The 14,408-nt window shown below is 48.6% G+C and overlaps 1 protein-coding gene across 1 annotated transcript in view; it reads left to right on the plus strand.

Moving 5' to 3' along the window:
- Pkd1l1 (polycystin 1 like 1, transient receptor potential channel interacting) overlaps positions 1 to 14,408 on the plus strand; it is a 121,580-nt gene that overhangs the window by 83,166 nt on the left and 24,006 nt on the right. Inside the window, exons 34-40 of the mRNA XM_037208839.1 lie at positions 1,935 to 2,108; positions 3,196 to 3,315; positions 3,733 to 3,802; positions 6,756 to 6,930; positions 7,852 to 7,936; positions 8,364 to 8,540; positions 9,971 to 10,089. Coding sequence (XP_037064734.1) covers positions 1,935 to 2,108; positions 3,196 to 3,315; positions 3,733 to 3,802; positions 6,756 to 6,930; positions 7,852 to 7,936; positions 8,364 to 8,540; positions 9,971 to 10,089 — 920 coding nt within the window. The remainder of the gene's footprint in view (positions 1 to 1,934; positions 2,109 to 3,195; positions 3,316 to 3,732; positions 3,803 to 6,755; positions 6,931 to 7,851; positions 7,937 to 8,363; positions 8,541 to 9,970; positions 10,090 to 14,408) is intronic.

Genomic DNA, 14,408 nt, shown 5'->3' on the forward strand with positions numbered 1-14,408 from the left:
ACTCTCTTGTTTCATGAGCTCCCTCAGTCTTAGCACCTCCCTCCTCCTCCTCCAGGAGGGGTTGTTTCAGTTCTGAGGAGACAGCTGCAGTACACCACGCTTCAGATGACATGACACTTGGATCAGCTCACCAGCCAGTGCACATCGATGCCTTTGCTACATAGCAATCTTTACAGCAATGCGGTTTGTCTTCAAGCTGTAACATGAACTAGAACTTTTGCATGCTGGTGGTCTGCAGTGTCTGAGAGGGCCCAAACGAAAGACCTGTAATCACTCATGTGCCATAAACAATCCCGCTGTCACAGCATGCAGACAGGTCATGGCTGCAGCATCAGAAGGCAGACAAGTGCTAATAGGTGACAGCATTGTCTATTATCTCACAGACTCAGTATGAAATTTTGGTTTCTGAATATTCCCATTTCCTCCTCATTGATGGGCATTGGCTCATTTGCAAACATTCACACTTTATAGAATAAACCTCTTCATGAATTTTCTCTTAACTAATTTAAAGGTCATAGAATGGCCCACCGTACACTGCTATTTGTTCAGGCTACAGCCACCATTTTCCTTCCTTTATTTCCATAACAGCAAATGTCACAAGAGACACTTCTTTGTGACTTGTGCTTCCGAAGAATAATTTCTTTTTAAGAATGTTTATAACATTTTTAATTACTTGGTGTGTGTGTGTGTGTGTGTGTGTGTGTGTGTGTGTGTGTGTGTGTTTACGTCACAGACTACATGTAGAGGTTAGAGAACAACTTACAGGAATTGGTTCTCTTCTTCCGCCATGTGGGTCCTGGGAATTGGACTCAGATCATCAGCCTTGGCAGCAAGTGCTTTTACCCTTTGAACTATCTTGCCAACCTAACATTTCCTGGGAACTGGGTCTTTGATCTTTCCATTGCCACCATAGTGAGAAGAATCTGACATTGCCAATTTAGCACAAAATATGGCCAATATAAATTTGAAACAACTATTTCCAAGTAGTCATGGTACACAGAAAAATTTTAGCACTTGAAACCAAAGGCCCTGCTTAACTGCAGCATCCCTTAGACAATAATCCCCATGCTTCCCCCTCAGGCTGTTATGCTTGAGAACTTTACTGATTTCGTCATCTGTGAGCCCATATGACTGGGTCTCTGGTATCAATGGTCACCTGGGAATTTATATACAAAAGATATATCCTTAGTCTTTTAAACCTGTTTTGCCTGGGTTTGCCGATTATTCTGATTGTATTCATGATAGCAGTTCTGTTTATAAATAGTCCTTTTCTAGAATATTTAGCTCCAAAAAAGTATTTAAGTTGCATTGAAAATTTTAAAATGCAGAGAATTTTAAAATTTATCACCAACCTCTGGGGGGTGGAACCCAGGATGTGAATTCTCACAGGGCAGCAAGATATCACCAACTTCTGGGGGGTAGACCTCATAAGGCTTACCAGGTAGAAGGCGGTCAGTCCCGGGTCTCAGTGCACACAGGGCTGGTGCCCAGCTACACTGTGGCTGTGTTTCTGTGGAAAGCACTGAGAATGGGGAGATTTAGAAAGTCCTTTGGGGTCAGAAAGGGAAGAAATGGTGGGAGGGCCAAGAGAGGAGGTCTCCGTTTGAGCTAGCACAAATGAAGCAGAGAACTCGTCGGTACCGAGTCTTTGGAAGTTTCAGCAGGAGGCTGAACCGGGTCAGTGTCCGAGTGGTGCAAGCCATGTCCAGTGAGAGGCTGCTGAAGAAGTAGGTGGTGGGGCGGGAAGGGAGGAGGCAGAACAGGTGGCCATGAGAGGCATCCACCTGCACCAAACCATTAGCCGGGAAGTATCCAGCTTTCAGCCAAAAGAGAAAAGCCAGGAAATTTTGGAGTCTCATTCTAAACGTTGATTATTGGTCAGGACTCCACTCAGCTGTCCATGCCTGGGAAAACACCTGTGATTTCTGTTTCAGCTTTTCTACTCAAAGTTCACGGAGTACCTGGAGGATTTCCACATCTGGCTCTCCCTGTACAGCCAGCCCCCCTCCAGCAGCTACCTACACACACAGCGACTTGCAGTGTCCTTCTGCCTCCTGTGTGTCTACTCCTGCCTCGCTGCCCTGGTCACTGTGGGAGGCCATGAACAGGTGGGAGGCAGCAAATTTTCCCAGAGCAACTTCCAAATCTCAGGCATAGTTTGTCCTTCTTTTAACATGGAAACTCTGAGCTTCTGGAAAAGGTCGTAAGCTAGGGGGAGCAATCTAGCAGCGTGCTGAGTGGGTTAGCAAGTAATGGGACCGGAATCAGAGCTGGGAGGGTCCGCAAGTCCTCAAGAGACTGCTGCCCTGTGAGAATTCACATCCTGGGTTCCATACAACGTGACATTCAGGGGAAAGAAGCTAATCTTTCTGAAGATTTCTTTTCATCATTTTTATTATGTGTACATGTTTTAAAAAGAGGGAAGGAGAAGGTCCCCTTAGAGTCCAGAGGAGGGGTCAGACCTCTCATGGCCGGGGTGACAGGTTGTTTGTGAGCTGCCTCATGTGGGTGCTAGGAAACAAAGTAGGATCCTCTGTAAGAACAATGCATGTTCTTAACCATCGAGCCATCTCTCCAGACCAAGATCGTTTTCTATGATAATTTCAGGATCATTCATGGGGCCAGCCAGCCCCTGGGTTCACATGGTCCTCGAGCTGGAGGATACACTGATAGTAGCTGTATCATGACTGAGGTCAGTCATCTGTCACAGGACAAATGTGGCAGCAGATATGATCACACTTAAAGATGTGCAGAATTTTCAAATACACTGTGTTGGTAGAACTTGCAACAATAAACAAAAGATGACAAGGAACGTCATCAAGTGGCAAAGAGAGACCAGCTGTGCTCCCTGGGGAGCTGGGCTCCCTGGGGACCTCCAGTGGTCTGATCCAGGATGCCAACTCATCCTCTGCTGGGGGCATACCGAAGCTCTTGGCACCTTATTGTGGGACTGTAGTGAGGACTTAGTCAGCTGAGCACGGGTCTTGTGGGTGCCCGGCAAGCATCTGTTTGGTTCACAAGGATGTGTCTACGAGGAAAAGCGCATTTTGTCTTGTTCAACCCCTGGGGTGGAGGCAAGGCTTCTGGGAGAAGAGGCTTTAACTAGAACAGGAGCCCACACGGAAACCATTTGGAATTCTGTGTCTTTGGGGTTGGGCTCAAGGGAATTCATTGCCATGTCGTTGAATGTTGCAGCGCCCCCTGGATGTGGGTCCCACGCTTATCACTCTGGAATCCTTCGGTCTGAGTCTCCTGTGCACCTTCCTGGCCTGCCCAGCTGCCCAGCTCTTATCACTGCTCTTCAGGGCCAGCCAGGTGTGTGGCCCTGTGCCCCTGGGGAGACCCCCGTGTAGCTAGAGTTTTCCCGCCTTGCCCACAGTCAGGACAAATCTCTGTCACCCGCCAGTCCCACAGCCGCTCAGACCCAACCAAGTAAACACAGACACTTATATTGCTTACAAACTGTATGGCCGTGGCAGGCTTCTTGCTAACTGTTCTTACAGCTTAAATTAATCCATTTCCATAAATCTCTACCTTGCCACGTGGCTTGTGGCTTACCAGTGTCTTCACATGGTTCTGGTCATGGTAGCGGCTGGCAGTGACTTCTTCTGCCTTCCTGTTCTTTCTTTTTTCCCCTGTTAGTCCCACCTATACTTCCCGCCTAGCCCCTGGCCAATCCCACAGCACCCTCGATATGGGGTGCCCTTACCAACCAACTTCTTTCCTTCACAGGAGGCTGCAGGGCATTTACAGGCTGTGCCACAGTGGCCTCTAAGAAAAGTGAAGACAGAGGTACCTCAGGGTATGGTGAGCTAAGATCAGAAGCTTGCCTGGTCCTCAGGGGCCAGTCTCTTAAGTGGGCAGTATATCCCCTGCTTTCTGCTTGTCTCGTTCATTGAAAATAAACATCATCGGGTGGATCTAAAGCTACTTTTTTTTTTCTTGGACCATCATCCCTTGTAGACAAGACTCTTGTAACCACCATTTTCCAGAACCAGATGAGCGATAGCCAGCCACCCCACGGCAGAAAAACATGGCTGTGTGGGGAGCAAATCCCTTCTCCTGGATCCTGCTTTTCAATCATCCCCTTTTGAAAACCTTGTATAGTCACATTTATCAGTCTTTCCTCTTAAGGATCTTTTAAGCTTTTAGCTATACAATTTTCTCCTGTTCTTGTCCAAGCCCATATCAAGATGGAGACATCAGAAGTCCTCATTTCAGGCCTGCCTTGCTTGTCTCTCAGGCTCACTCTGGAGTGTGTGTGGGGGGTGGGGGGTGGGGAGAGAAGAGGGAGAAGCAGCTCCCAAAGTACCACAGCTGTGCCTAGTTCAGACTCATGCATTTGCTTCCTCCCCTCCCCCATCAGGCCCTGATCCCAGTGGGAGACCCGGTCTGAGGCAGCCATCCCAGGTAAGAGGCGTGCCATGCAGTCATTAACTCTACAGCATAAGATGCTAAAAGCTGGATTTCTCTGCCACCTTCCTGTGGCTGTGGCCTGGCCATAGTTAGATCCAGAGGATAGCTGGGGCCGGTCCTCCAAAGAGTGCAGGCCATTTCCCTGGCCAAGGAGTACAAGTGACAACTAGGTAGGGCCAGGAGAGGGCAGCATCTGGAAAGTCCCGTCTGTCCGTCCGTCCGTCCGTCCGTGTGTGTGTGTGTGTGTGTGTGTGTGTGTGTGTGTGTGTGTGTCCAGTGAGACCCTGGTGGCCTGTGGAAGAGGAGAAGAGGCTGTGGCACAGCGAGACTATGGTCTGTGTTGCCCTTTCTGTAGACAGGTCTTGAGAGCCAGGTCTCTATGGACCCAGAATTCTATGCAAATGAAGGACAATTTCTAATGCTATCATTGTGGTTGCATTGCCCTGGGATTTTGCTTTGGGGATCTGTGTGCTGGTGCCCTTGGGGTGCTGGTGCCCTTGGGTGCTGGTGCCCTTGGGTGCTGGTGCCCTTGGGTGCTGGTGCCCTTGGGTGCTGGTGCTCCTAGGGGGTTGTTCTCTGTGGTGGTGCATTGAGACTTGCCAGGCAATGGCTCACTCTGCTCCACAGCTCCACACCCCCTGTTCCTATGCAAGGCACTCTCAGGCCCCACTTGCTCTATGTGCCACATGAACCTCTGATCCCCACCCCCATGCACTTGCTAGCGCTCTGGCCCTCATCCTCCAACCTTTTTGCATCTGGTGGATTTTGCAGTCTATCATCCTGACTGTCTGGAGCTGCCTGTAGGCCATCAGCATAGGTCCCCTGGTAGGAAGAGTTTAGGTCCAAAGGAGCTGGCTCAGACAGACAATGACATCCTTCAAAAGCCACCTGAGGCCTGTGCTTGACTGGGCCCCCATCTGACCATGCCTGTCCTCAGAGTTGGCAGCAAAGGGCACTAGCATTTCAGGCTCAGCAGCAAAAGTGGCGCCAACTTGGCCTGACCTTATCACAATTCTAGCATCCTGCATCAGACATTCTCCCAGGGACTGACCGAGCTTGGAGGATGGCAGCCAGTAGCAGCGGTGTGTGTGCATCCTTTCCTGCCCTGAGAGAGAAGAGCCACCACCCTCCTCCCAGGTCACAAGGTAAAGTCGCCCTATGGCTGTATTGAGTCGTCCTCGTGCCTGCTGCCAGAACAGTGATCTGTGCCCATCCAGACAGGCAGAGCAAGCAGAATGTACCTGGTCCAAATGTCACTAAACATTCTGGTCCCCTCTAAAATCCAAGCCTGGGGATGAGCCCAGGTCTATTGGAATCTATGACATCTGGCTTCAGTCCAATCCTGGTGAGTCTGGCTTACAAGCTTGATCCAACCATTTTAAAAGTCAGTATGAGACCTAGCACTTCAAACGTTCTGAAAGGCAAAGCTCCACTTTTTCCTATGCAAATTAGAGTAACAGCTTCAGGCTCAAATTATGGCAGACGCTCACTGAACCGGAAGCAGGGCGGGGCAATAACAGGGAAGGCTGTGCCAATGGAGTCAGTGAGTCCTCCGGGAACCGGGGTCCCAGGAACTAACTTCACCTGGTCTGATCATTGGGACTGAAGGGTCTGTTGAATCTGGCCTAGTAGGAATGGAGGATAGGGGTGTCAGCATATAACTGCAGGGCTCTGGGGCTCCATAATGTGTGGACAACTGGTCAACAGAGGCTTTGAGCAGCAGCTGGACACTGCTCTGTAGACAGTGGTTAGCAAGGTCTGTGTGCTCACCTGACCGAGGCTGTGCCTGGCCCACAGTCCACACTGGGGGAGAAGGAAAAAGTCATGCTTATGTGCAATTGAGCACTCAGCTGGACAGGCTTATAGTAATAATGCCAGTACTGGCAGGCTGTCCCAAGAGTCCTGGCTAGATATATATGCTGGGCCTAGAGATGGGCTGGGAAGCCAGAGCTTGAAAGTGAGACATTCACTGTGAAATGTGCAGAGACAGGACAGTTCGAGATGACCCAGCCATAGTGGCCAACTCCAAATCCCTTGTTTCTTACTACCACTGCTCCTCCTGCTCTGTCATGCAAAGACCAATGTCCTGGTTCAAAGGTCATCATCAAGCAAGAGGAACTCCCTTTGTCCATTTGTTCTGTTTAGACTTTCAACTGATTGAATAAGGCCCGTCCACACGGGGAGGCCTATCTGCTTTGTTCGACCCACTGATTCAAAGGTTATTATCCTCTGGATCTTCCTCACAGACACACCTCAGATAATGTTTGACTGTATGACTAGTCCCCTTGGACCCAACAAAGGTGACAAGCTCCCACCACACTGTGGGTGAGGATGACAAGGTCTGCTAACCTGCCGGTCTCTATCTCGCTCTTTCTTAGCTCCCAGCAGTGGTTTTGAGGGACTTGTGCTCCAGGGGTCAAAGGTCTGTCTGCTCTGGTCAAGCTCTGTGGCCTGGGCCATTTGTGGATCAGCTTCCCTTGCCTGTGGTTTGGGGACAGGATTCCTGGGCTACAGGTGAGTAGCTGAGGTTTTTAGACATCCTTGGGTGCTTGATAGATGTCTAGGATCTGTGAAGAGACTCAGGTGTTTTGCGGAACTCATACACAGTTACCAATGTCACTATTTTCTCCCCTACTCCGTCCCTTCTGAAGGTGAATACAATCATAGGCAAACCCCAAAGGGTCACTCAACCCTGTCTAGACGGAGTCCTAAGTACCAAACAAGAAGCTATGGGGAGGGAGTGGCAGGCATCCAAAAAAAGGGGGCATCTGCCACTAACCTTATCAGAGGAAAAACATGATGCTAGCCAAAGTCAATAATATTGTTTGAAAAAAAAAATGTACACTGTTGAGCTGGGCTATGATGGTACATCAAATATCCTAACCAGTCCTTCCCACATGTTACCTCTTCACCTGGCTCTATGTGGTTTAGGCCACCACTGAAGAACTGGAGGGCCATCTTTTGTGTCTCTGGAGAAGCCTACACCATGTTCCTATCCCATGAGGAAGAGGAGCCACCCAAGGCTCTTTCTTCCTGATAATGTCCTTTCTCCCTGCATTCCTGACCACTTTGTGAAGATGGGGCAGGCACTTTTCTTCATGTCTGTTTGCTTATCTGTAAAAGAGGGACACTGGGTGTGCTTAATCCTGAGGCTTGAAGATGAAACACAGAGTCCTCACTACAGCACCACCTACATTTCCCAAGTCCTTGTCTGTGCTCTGTCCTGTCTTCATTTTAGTTTCCGGGAGGTTGGTACTCCCTCAACAGGGAAGAACTCTGCTTTGATGGGCAGACAGACCTGGCACCCATCCCACAGACCCTCCTCAACCACAGCCCGTGTCTCCCGGCAGTGAAAGCATCATTGCCCTGTGGCTGTAACTCTGTCTTCATGGGTAGCTCGCTCCCATGATGTCGACTGAGCCCTCTTCTGGACAGGTTTGTGCCAGAGCAGTTTATGTGGTGGCTGCACCTGCTGTTACTCTCTGTGATCTGCTGTGCATCTGTCACCCAGCCACTCATGGTAAGACACTCCCCTGTGGTGGAGGTGCCTTCGCCAGCAGGGGACCAGGGAGGAGAGGGACCAGTGAGTGTGTTTTGATGGTGTGCATCTTCTCTTTCAAGTTGGAACTAGATGTGATAAGAAAATCTGGGAGCCGGGGCCTGGGTTTAGCTCCACCTCAACCTGGTATTCCGAATCCTCTTTTGAAAAATCCCCATAGAGATGGACAACTTTGCCTCTATCTTCAGTTTCTGAAACTGTGCCCTAGAGGCCCCGAGTCTCTTGGTGAAGGCCACACCCAGTGACCAGGTGCTGGGGACTTCAGGGTAGCAGCTTCTGGTATCTATTTTTGAACTGAGATGAAGTCATCTGGCAGTGCAGGACCAAGAAGATGGCTCTCTGTGAGAGGAGCACAAATAGACACTGTGTTGTGGCACCTCTCTTTCAGATCTGTTTGGCAGCGCTGGCCTTTGCCTGGAAAAGGAAACATGACAGCCAATTTTTTACTGAATCTTTACATGATGCAACCAGGGATCTCGATTTGGAATTGGAAGAATACTCCAGAACCCACATTCCTCATTCTCCCAGCTCCTGTTGTCCTGACAGTGCTGAGGAGGCTGAAAGGGTGAGCAGGACGGGGAGGGTTCAGAACTGCTCTGTTCCCACCATGCAGAAGGGAGCTCAGACCTTAGTTCAAATTTGGCTGCACTTTTGGAGCCCCACTGTGGGGTGTGTGTGTGTGTGTGTGTGTGTGTGTGTGTGTGTGTGTGTAAATTTCTTATGCTTCTTTCTTTACCCCATTCCCAGTGGAATCAGAGCTACAGGGAAATGGGTGCATTTGAAAATGTAGTGGCAAATGAGAACTATAACTTCTGACCGCAGTTTCAGAGAACTTTTAGATCGTTTGCTTTTCTTTTTTTCCCCCCAGAGCTGAGGACCGAACCCAGGACCTTGCACTTGCTAGGCAAGCGCTCTACCACTGAGCTAAATCCCCAGCCCCTGATCGTTTGCTTTTCAATGCACACACATAGAAAATATATAGCTTCCCTCTCTCCCCATGCTTCCACACAGACATTAGCGGTCTCCACGTCCCGAGTGTAGGCCCGGGTCATGCCATCTCTGACCCCATCCTTCAACACCTTCTGAGAAGCGGCGCTGCTCTACTCTCTACCCACCCGCAGCCCCCCAGCTTCCCATCCTTCTTCCTCCAGACTCTCTTCCTCTGTCAGTATGGGCTCCTGCGTTCAAGCCTGAGGCAATCAGCAAGCTAGCTAGTCTAACCTCTGGACAGAAAGGCCTTTGAGGAACTCAATCCCGATCAGGCTTGAATCTCCAAACCTATGCCTGCGGTGCACCTAGCCAGGGTGCACAGTCCTCAGAACACAGGGCATAGCTGAACCACAAGCCCAGCCCCCAAGGTTCACTTTCCAGTGCTTGCTCGATACTTCTTAGAAGCCCAGCAGCTCTGGGAGGAAGGACTGAGGGCCTCAGGGGTTGCTCCCTGAATGTGCATGGAATGGGTAAACAGGTGAATGAAAAATGAATGGGTCACTATTTTCCATGGGTTTGGCTCTTGGCTAGTGTTAGTCCTGCCCATAAACAGATGCAGCTACAACATGGAAGCCATAATGATTTTATTACACCAGGCAAACAAAGGTCATTTCATACTAAAATAAACCGCTTTAAAATCACTTTTCCAGTCTTTGAAGGTCTCTAACAGGAACTACTATGCAAATGTAAAAGGCAATTGCTCCTGTGATTGGTCAGCAGTGGCCACGCCTCTCTTGTGAAGCTATGCTTTGTAATGGCCCAGAGGCAATCCATGCCAAAGGCACTGGCTTGGGACATGAGCAGAGTTTTCAAATGGGCCTGCTCCGTCTCCCATTGCCTCCCCAACAACGCAGTGTGTGTTGACTGCACAAAGTCCCTATTTGTCCCCCGAATGCAAGGCAAAGAGCAATGATGACAGCTCTTGGGTTGGCAGGGACACCAAAGGCCTCTCTCTCTCTATCTCCAGTGCTGACCCCAGTATCACCGTATTCTCCCCCACCACAGGTCTTGGCTGCCCGACAACGAGAACGCCACCTGCGCTGGGCTCAGCCACCATCCAGGGCCAAGTTCAGAGTGACCAGGGAGAGACTGAGGAAAGAGAGCCGGGTGCAGGCAGCCCTGAGGTGGGTGCAGGCAGTCCCGGGTGGGCGCAGGCAGCCCCGAGGTGGGCCAAGGCCAGAATACAATGGGCTTTTTCTGGTACTGGTACTGCCTTTTTTTTTTTTTTTTTTTTTTTTTTTTTTTTTTTTTTTTAAAGAAGAAGCCTAAGAAATCTCAACCTGCACTTGGGAAAATCCTTTCCCAGGTCTCAGCCTGTGCTGGAACACGTGGGACAGAGACTGGGGGAAGAAAACTCTTCCATCACCTGCCTGTAATCAGGGACCTGGAGCTCTGCCCTTCAGCTCGCTCAGCCCTGCAGACTCACGTGTTTAATCCCCTCACATCACACTCTGCCCAGCACTAGACCTGACATTCTGCTCCTCCAGCGATGAAAATCCAAGAGCAAATGTTGTACGTCTTCATAGACATTGACTGGGTCCAGCGACCGGTGTTTGAAAATAACTCAGCATAGTTTACACAGGCATGTTCTGGGGCTCAACATAAAATCCATTTCAAATTTTGAGATAAAACATGAAGCTTAGTAACTGAGACAAACCTCCTCAAATTAGACATCTGCCATGCTTTTTTTTTTTTTTTTTAAATTAGTGGTACCCATCCCCCTGCCCATCTGTGGTGACCACTAATAGCAGTTCCTGGAAGAACCTTCTGCAAGTACTAGTCAATACATGTCTCCCAGTTCTGAATTCTAGATTTCAGATTTCTTGAGTCTGTCAAGAATTTAGAAGCTCCAGATAATTTTCCCACAATGATGTTGCTAAAGCAAAGCGAGTTCCAGGATAGGTTCCAAAGCTACGCAGAGAAACCCTGTCTTGAAACACCCCCACCCCCACCCCCTGCAAAGAAAAGAACACATTCTGAAGCAAATCCTTTTCCAAAGAAAAGAGGTGTGGCCTTCCTAGGAAGTCACATTTAAAATGAATTAAAAAAAAAATTCTGGGAAGATAAGACATGACGAAGACTTTTAAACCTGCCCAGTCTCCCCATAGAAGCAGAGTAGTTCAATTACCCGCAACCAAACCCATGTATGACAGACCTAAGTGACACCCACCCACCCACACCCACACACTTAGACGTCGAAGTCTCATGGGACAGTAAGCACCGTGTACCCAGTGCCCTGAACATTGTACCTCTGCAAGAGCAGAACATGAAGGCAACTGGAGGCACCTGAGCATCTGTGAACAGGGGAGGGGCCATCAGGAGCTCCTGAGGGGTCTCTCCAGGGACTGTGCTGCCAATACCTGCCCCCCCCCCCCAGTTCACAGGTGCATGTAAAGACTGGGTAGCTGATGTCCACGGAGCTTGCTGAGCTGAACAGAGCAAAGCTGAGAAACCCAACTCCCTGGGGCAAAGGCTCAAGCTGAGAGAGCCACAGGCAGAGTCCACACCAAGGCAGCCACCCAAGAGTACAGCTAGATACAGCTGGATCAGGAGACAAAGCTAACTCTTTTTGCAGTTGTCATGGTGAAAAATCCCGGGACAATCCCACAAAAATGATTTAAAAAAAAAAAATCACAGGCAAGAGAGTTTAGTAAAGTAGCCATTGGCAAAACTAAGCATCAAGAGCCATTGTCCTTTGCATATGCAGTAAGTGAGATAAAATTCAATACCAGACGGTTGGGCACAACAGCAGACGTGTGTGCTGGCAAAACCTTAGTGAGAAATGCATAAACCATTCAGGAAAGCTGACAAACAATCCTGAAAGATTCAAGCGTACACTGAAACCAGGGGGACACATTAGTCCCCAGTGGCCTCATTACCAGAACACTGGTGCCTTCCTTCCGATTAACAACTACCTGCCTGTGAGATAGGGCACATGAGCAATCAGATGGTCTTCCAACTTTGTCATTGCCTCTGTCCTAGAAAAAAAAAATTGTTTATGGTGCGGGAGAAAGGAAACTAGTTCAAAAAGTTTGAACTAGAAATGGATTCTAGTTCAAAAATACCAAAGCCCTGTTGTAGTCTTCAACATGAATCAAATGGCATAAGGATGAAATTATGGAGAGCTTTTTTTTTTTTTTTTTTTTTTTAAGGAAAAGTGCTATTTTTCTGGTTGTGTCCATTTGCAAAATAACCAGAAACAACCTGGCTTCTGGCTTGAGGTCTGTGACCGAAAATGTCCATGTGAGCTCAGATCACTTCTTCACCAGGGAAGCAATTGAGAATGAGCAGCCATCACCTAGGGCTCAGCAGCCACTGGAAGAGGCCCGTGTCTGTCAAAGATGGGCAGCTTGGCATCAACTCAATGGCAGCACTTGTATGAACTGAAACTCCTGAAATATATTTAATGCCAACGGTTTAGAGTGGCACCAATCTAAGTAAGAGATGCTCAGAAACCAGTTAAACATTAGAGAAAGAAATTATCTGTCCTGCCTTCCCTAATTTACTCTAGGAAGTGTGCAGCAGGGGGAAAATGTTCTCTTCAGAGAGATGGTCCAGCCAGGGCTCAGGAAAGCAAATGGCAGACTTAGAACCTGAACATTTTTGCAACTTTAAATAGATTGATGAATGTAGGCATTGCGCATGAACAGCAGTCAACACACAAAGAGACGAGAGCCGCTCCTCTCCTTTTTCTCTTTGGTAACCTGCAATGTCTACTAAGATCACAAGGAGTCGTGACGAGAGGAGGCAAACTGGCCAGTCTACACACAGAGCATCAGCTTGTTCAACAGGTACTGTGCAAAGCAGTCATAAAGAAATGGAGCTATGGATTGACAGAGACCCGAGCAGAAAAGTGGCCAAGGAATCTCCCACATAACAGACTGAGCAAGGAAAACCATGGCTCTCTCAACAGATGCACGAAATGTGCTTGACAGAATCAAGCACTCATTCATGAAAGAAACGGGGGAAGTTTACAAACTTGAAAACAGGGAAGAGAGTTTCCATAAACAATACAGGGTGTCAATGTCACCTAATTGGCAAATTTACCCATGAAATACTCAGAAACACGGTGGAGATGACCCTCTCACCATTTCCACTAAACATCAGGTTGGAAGCATGGGCCAGTGAGATGAGGGTGGGGTCGAAGGGAAGATGGGTGGTGATTCAAAGGAAAAACAGCAAACGGCTTCCTGGCAGCTGGCCAAAAGGTACGTGCTTCTAAGATAACAGGCAATGTTAAAAATCAACTGGGAGGCCAGGTGGTAGTGGCACACACCTTTAATCCCAGCACTCAGGAGGCAGAGCCAGGCAGGTCTCTGTGAGTTTGAGGCCAGCCTGATCTACAGAGCAAGATCCAGGACAGGCACCAGAACTACACGGAGAAACCCTGTCTCAAAAACCAAAAATCAAACCAAAAAAAAAAGAAAAAAGAAAGAAAGAAAGAGAGAGAGAGAAAAGAGAGAGGAGAGAGAGAGAGAGAGAGAAGAAAAAAGTCAACTGGGGGCTGAAGAGGTGGAAGCTCTGTCTGTAAAGTGCTCTCTGTACAAACATAAGGACCCAAGTTTCATCCTCAGCACCCATGTAAAAACAAGGCATACACTTGAAATCCCAACACTGGGAAAGTGGAGCCAGGAGCATCCCTGTCTAGCCAGGCAGGAGAATGGGTGAGCCACAGGCTCAGGTGAGAAACCCTATCTTAAAAATCAGGTGTACAGCCCATGAGGAGCAACACCCAGAGCTGACTCCTGGCACACACACACACACACACACACACACACACACACACACACACACATCTACACAAGTGAAAGCCCGCACACATGCACTCACACAATACAAAGCAGTTAATTCCTACCTGCCTGCAGTGAAGAATATGTGAATTTGAATGTACAGCGCTGTTTACTGTAGCACTGAAGAAATCCCAGCATTCAAACGAAAATGTAAGGAAGCATTCAGGAACTGTAAACCCGAACCCACAAATCTCTGATGAGACAAACTGAAGAAAGAATGCACTGCCCACATCAACCCGCAGAGGGCAGTGCATCCGTGTGCTCCAAGCTGATCTGCAGATTCAGGGCACTCGCCAAATACCTTAGGCGCTAGAAAACTGATGTCAGCAAACTGGTAACAAAATGAGTAAGGGGTAACAAAGGAACTAGAGTCATGAAAGCAATCCCGAAAAGGAATGAAGTTGGAAGGCTGACACTGTGCAATTCTAATATACACTACGGAGCTGCAGAAGCTGCTGTGTGCTGTTGGCAGAAACAAAAGCCACAGACCGATGAAATAGATGCCTGGATCAATGGGACAGAAGAGAGAGCCCAGGAACCACCACTCGAATAGGTCCAAGTGTGTTTATTGACAAAAACATGAAGACGATTCAGTGAAGATAGTCTTTTCAAAAACTGGAGCTGGGAAAGCTGAATGTTGATAACATAGAACA

The sequence above is a fragment of the Peromyscus leucopus genome, chromosome 10, assembly GCF_004664715.2.
Source record: "Peromyscus leucopus breed LL Stock chromosome 10, UCI_PerLeu_2.1, whole genome shotgun sequence".
Classification (NCBI taxonomy): domain Eukaryota; kingdom Metazoa; phylum Chordata; class Mammalia; order Rodentia; family Cricetidae; genus Peromyscus; species Peromyscus leucopus.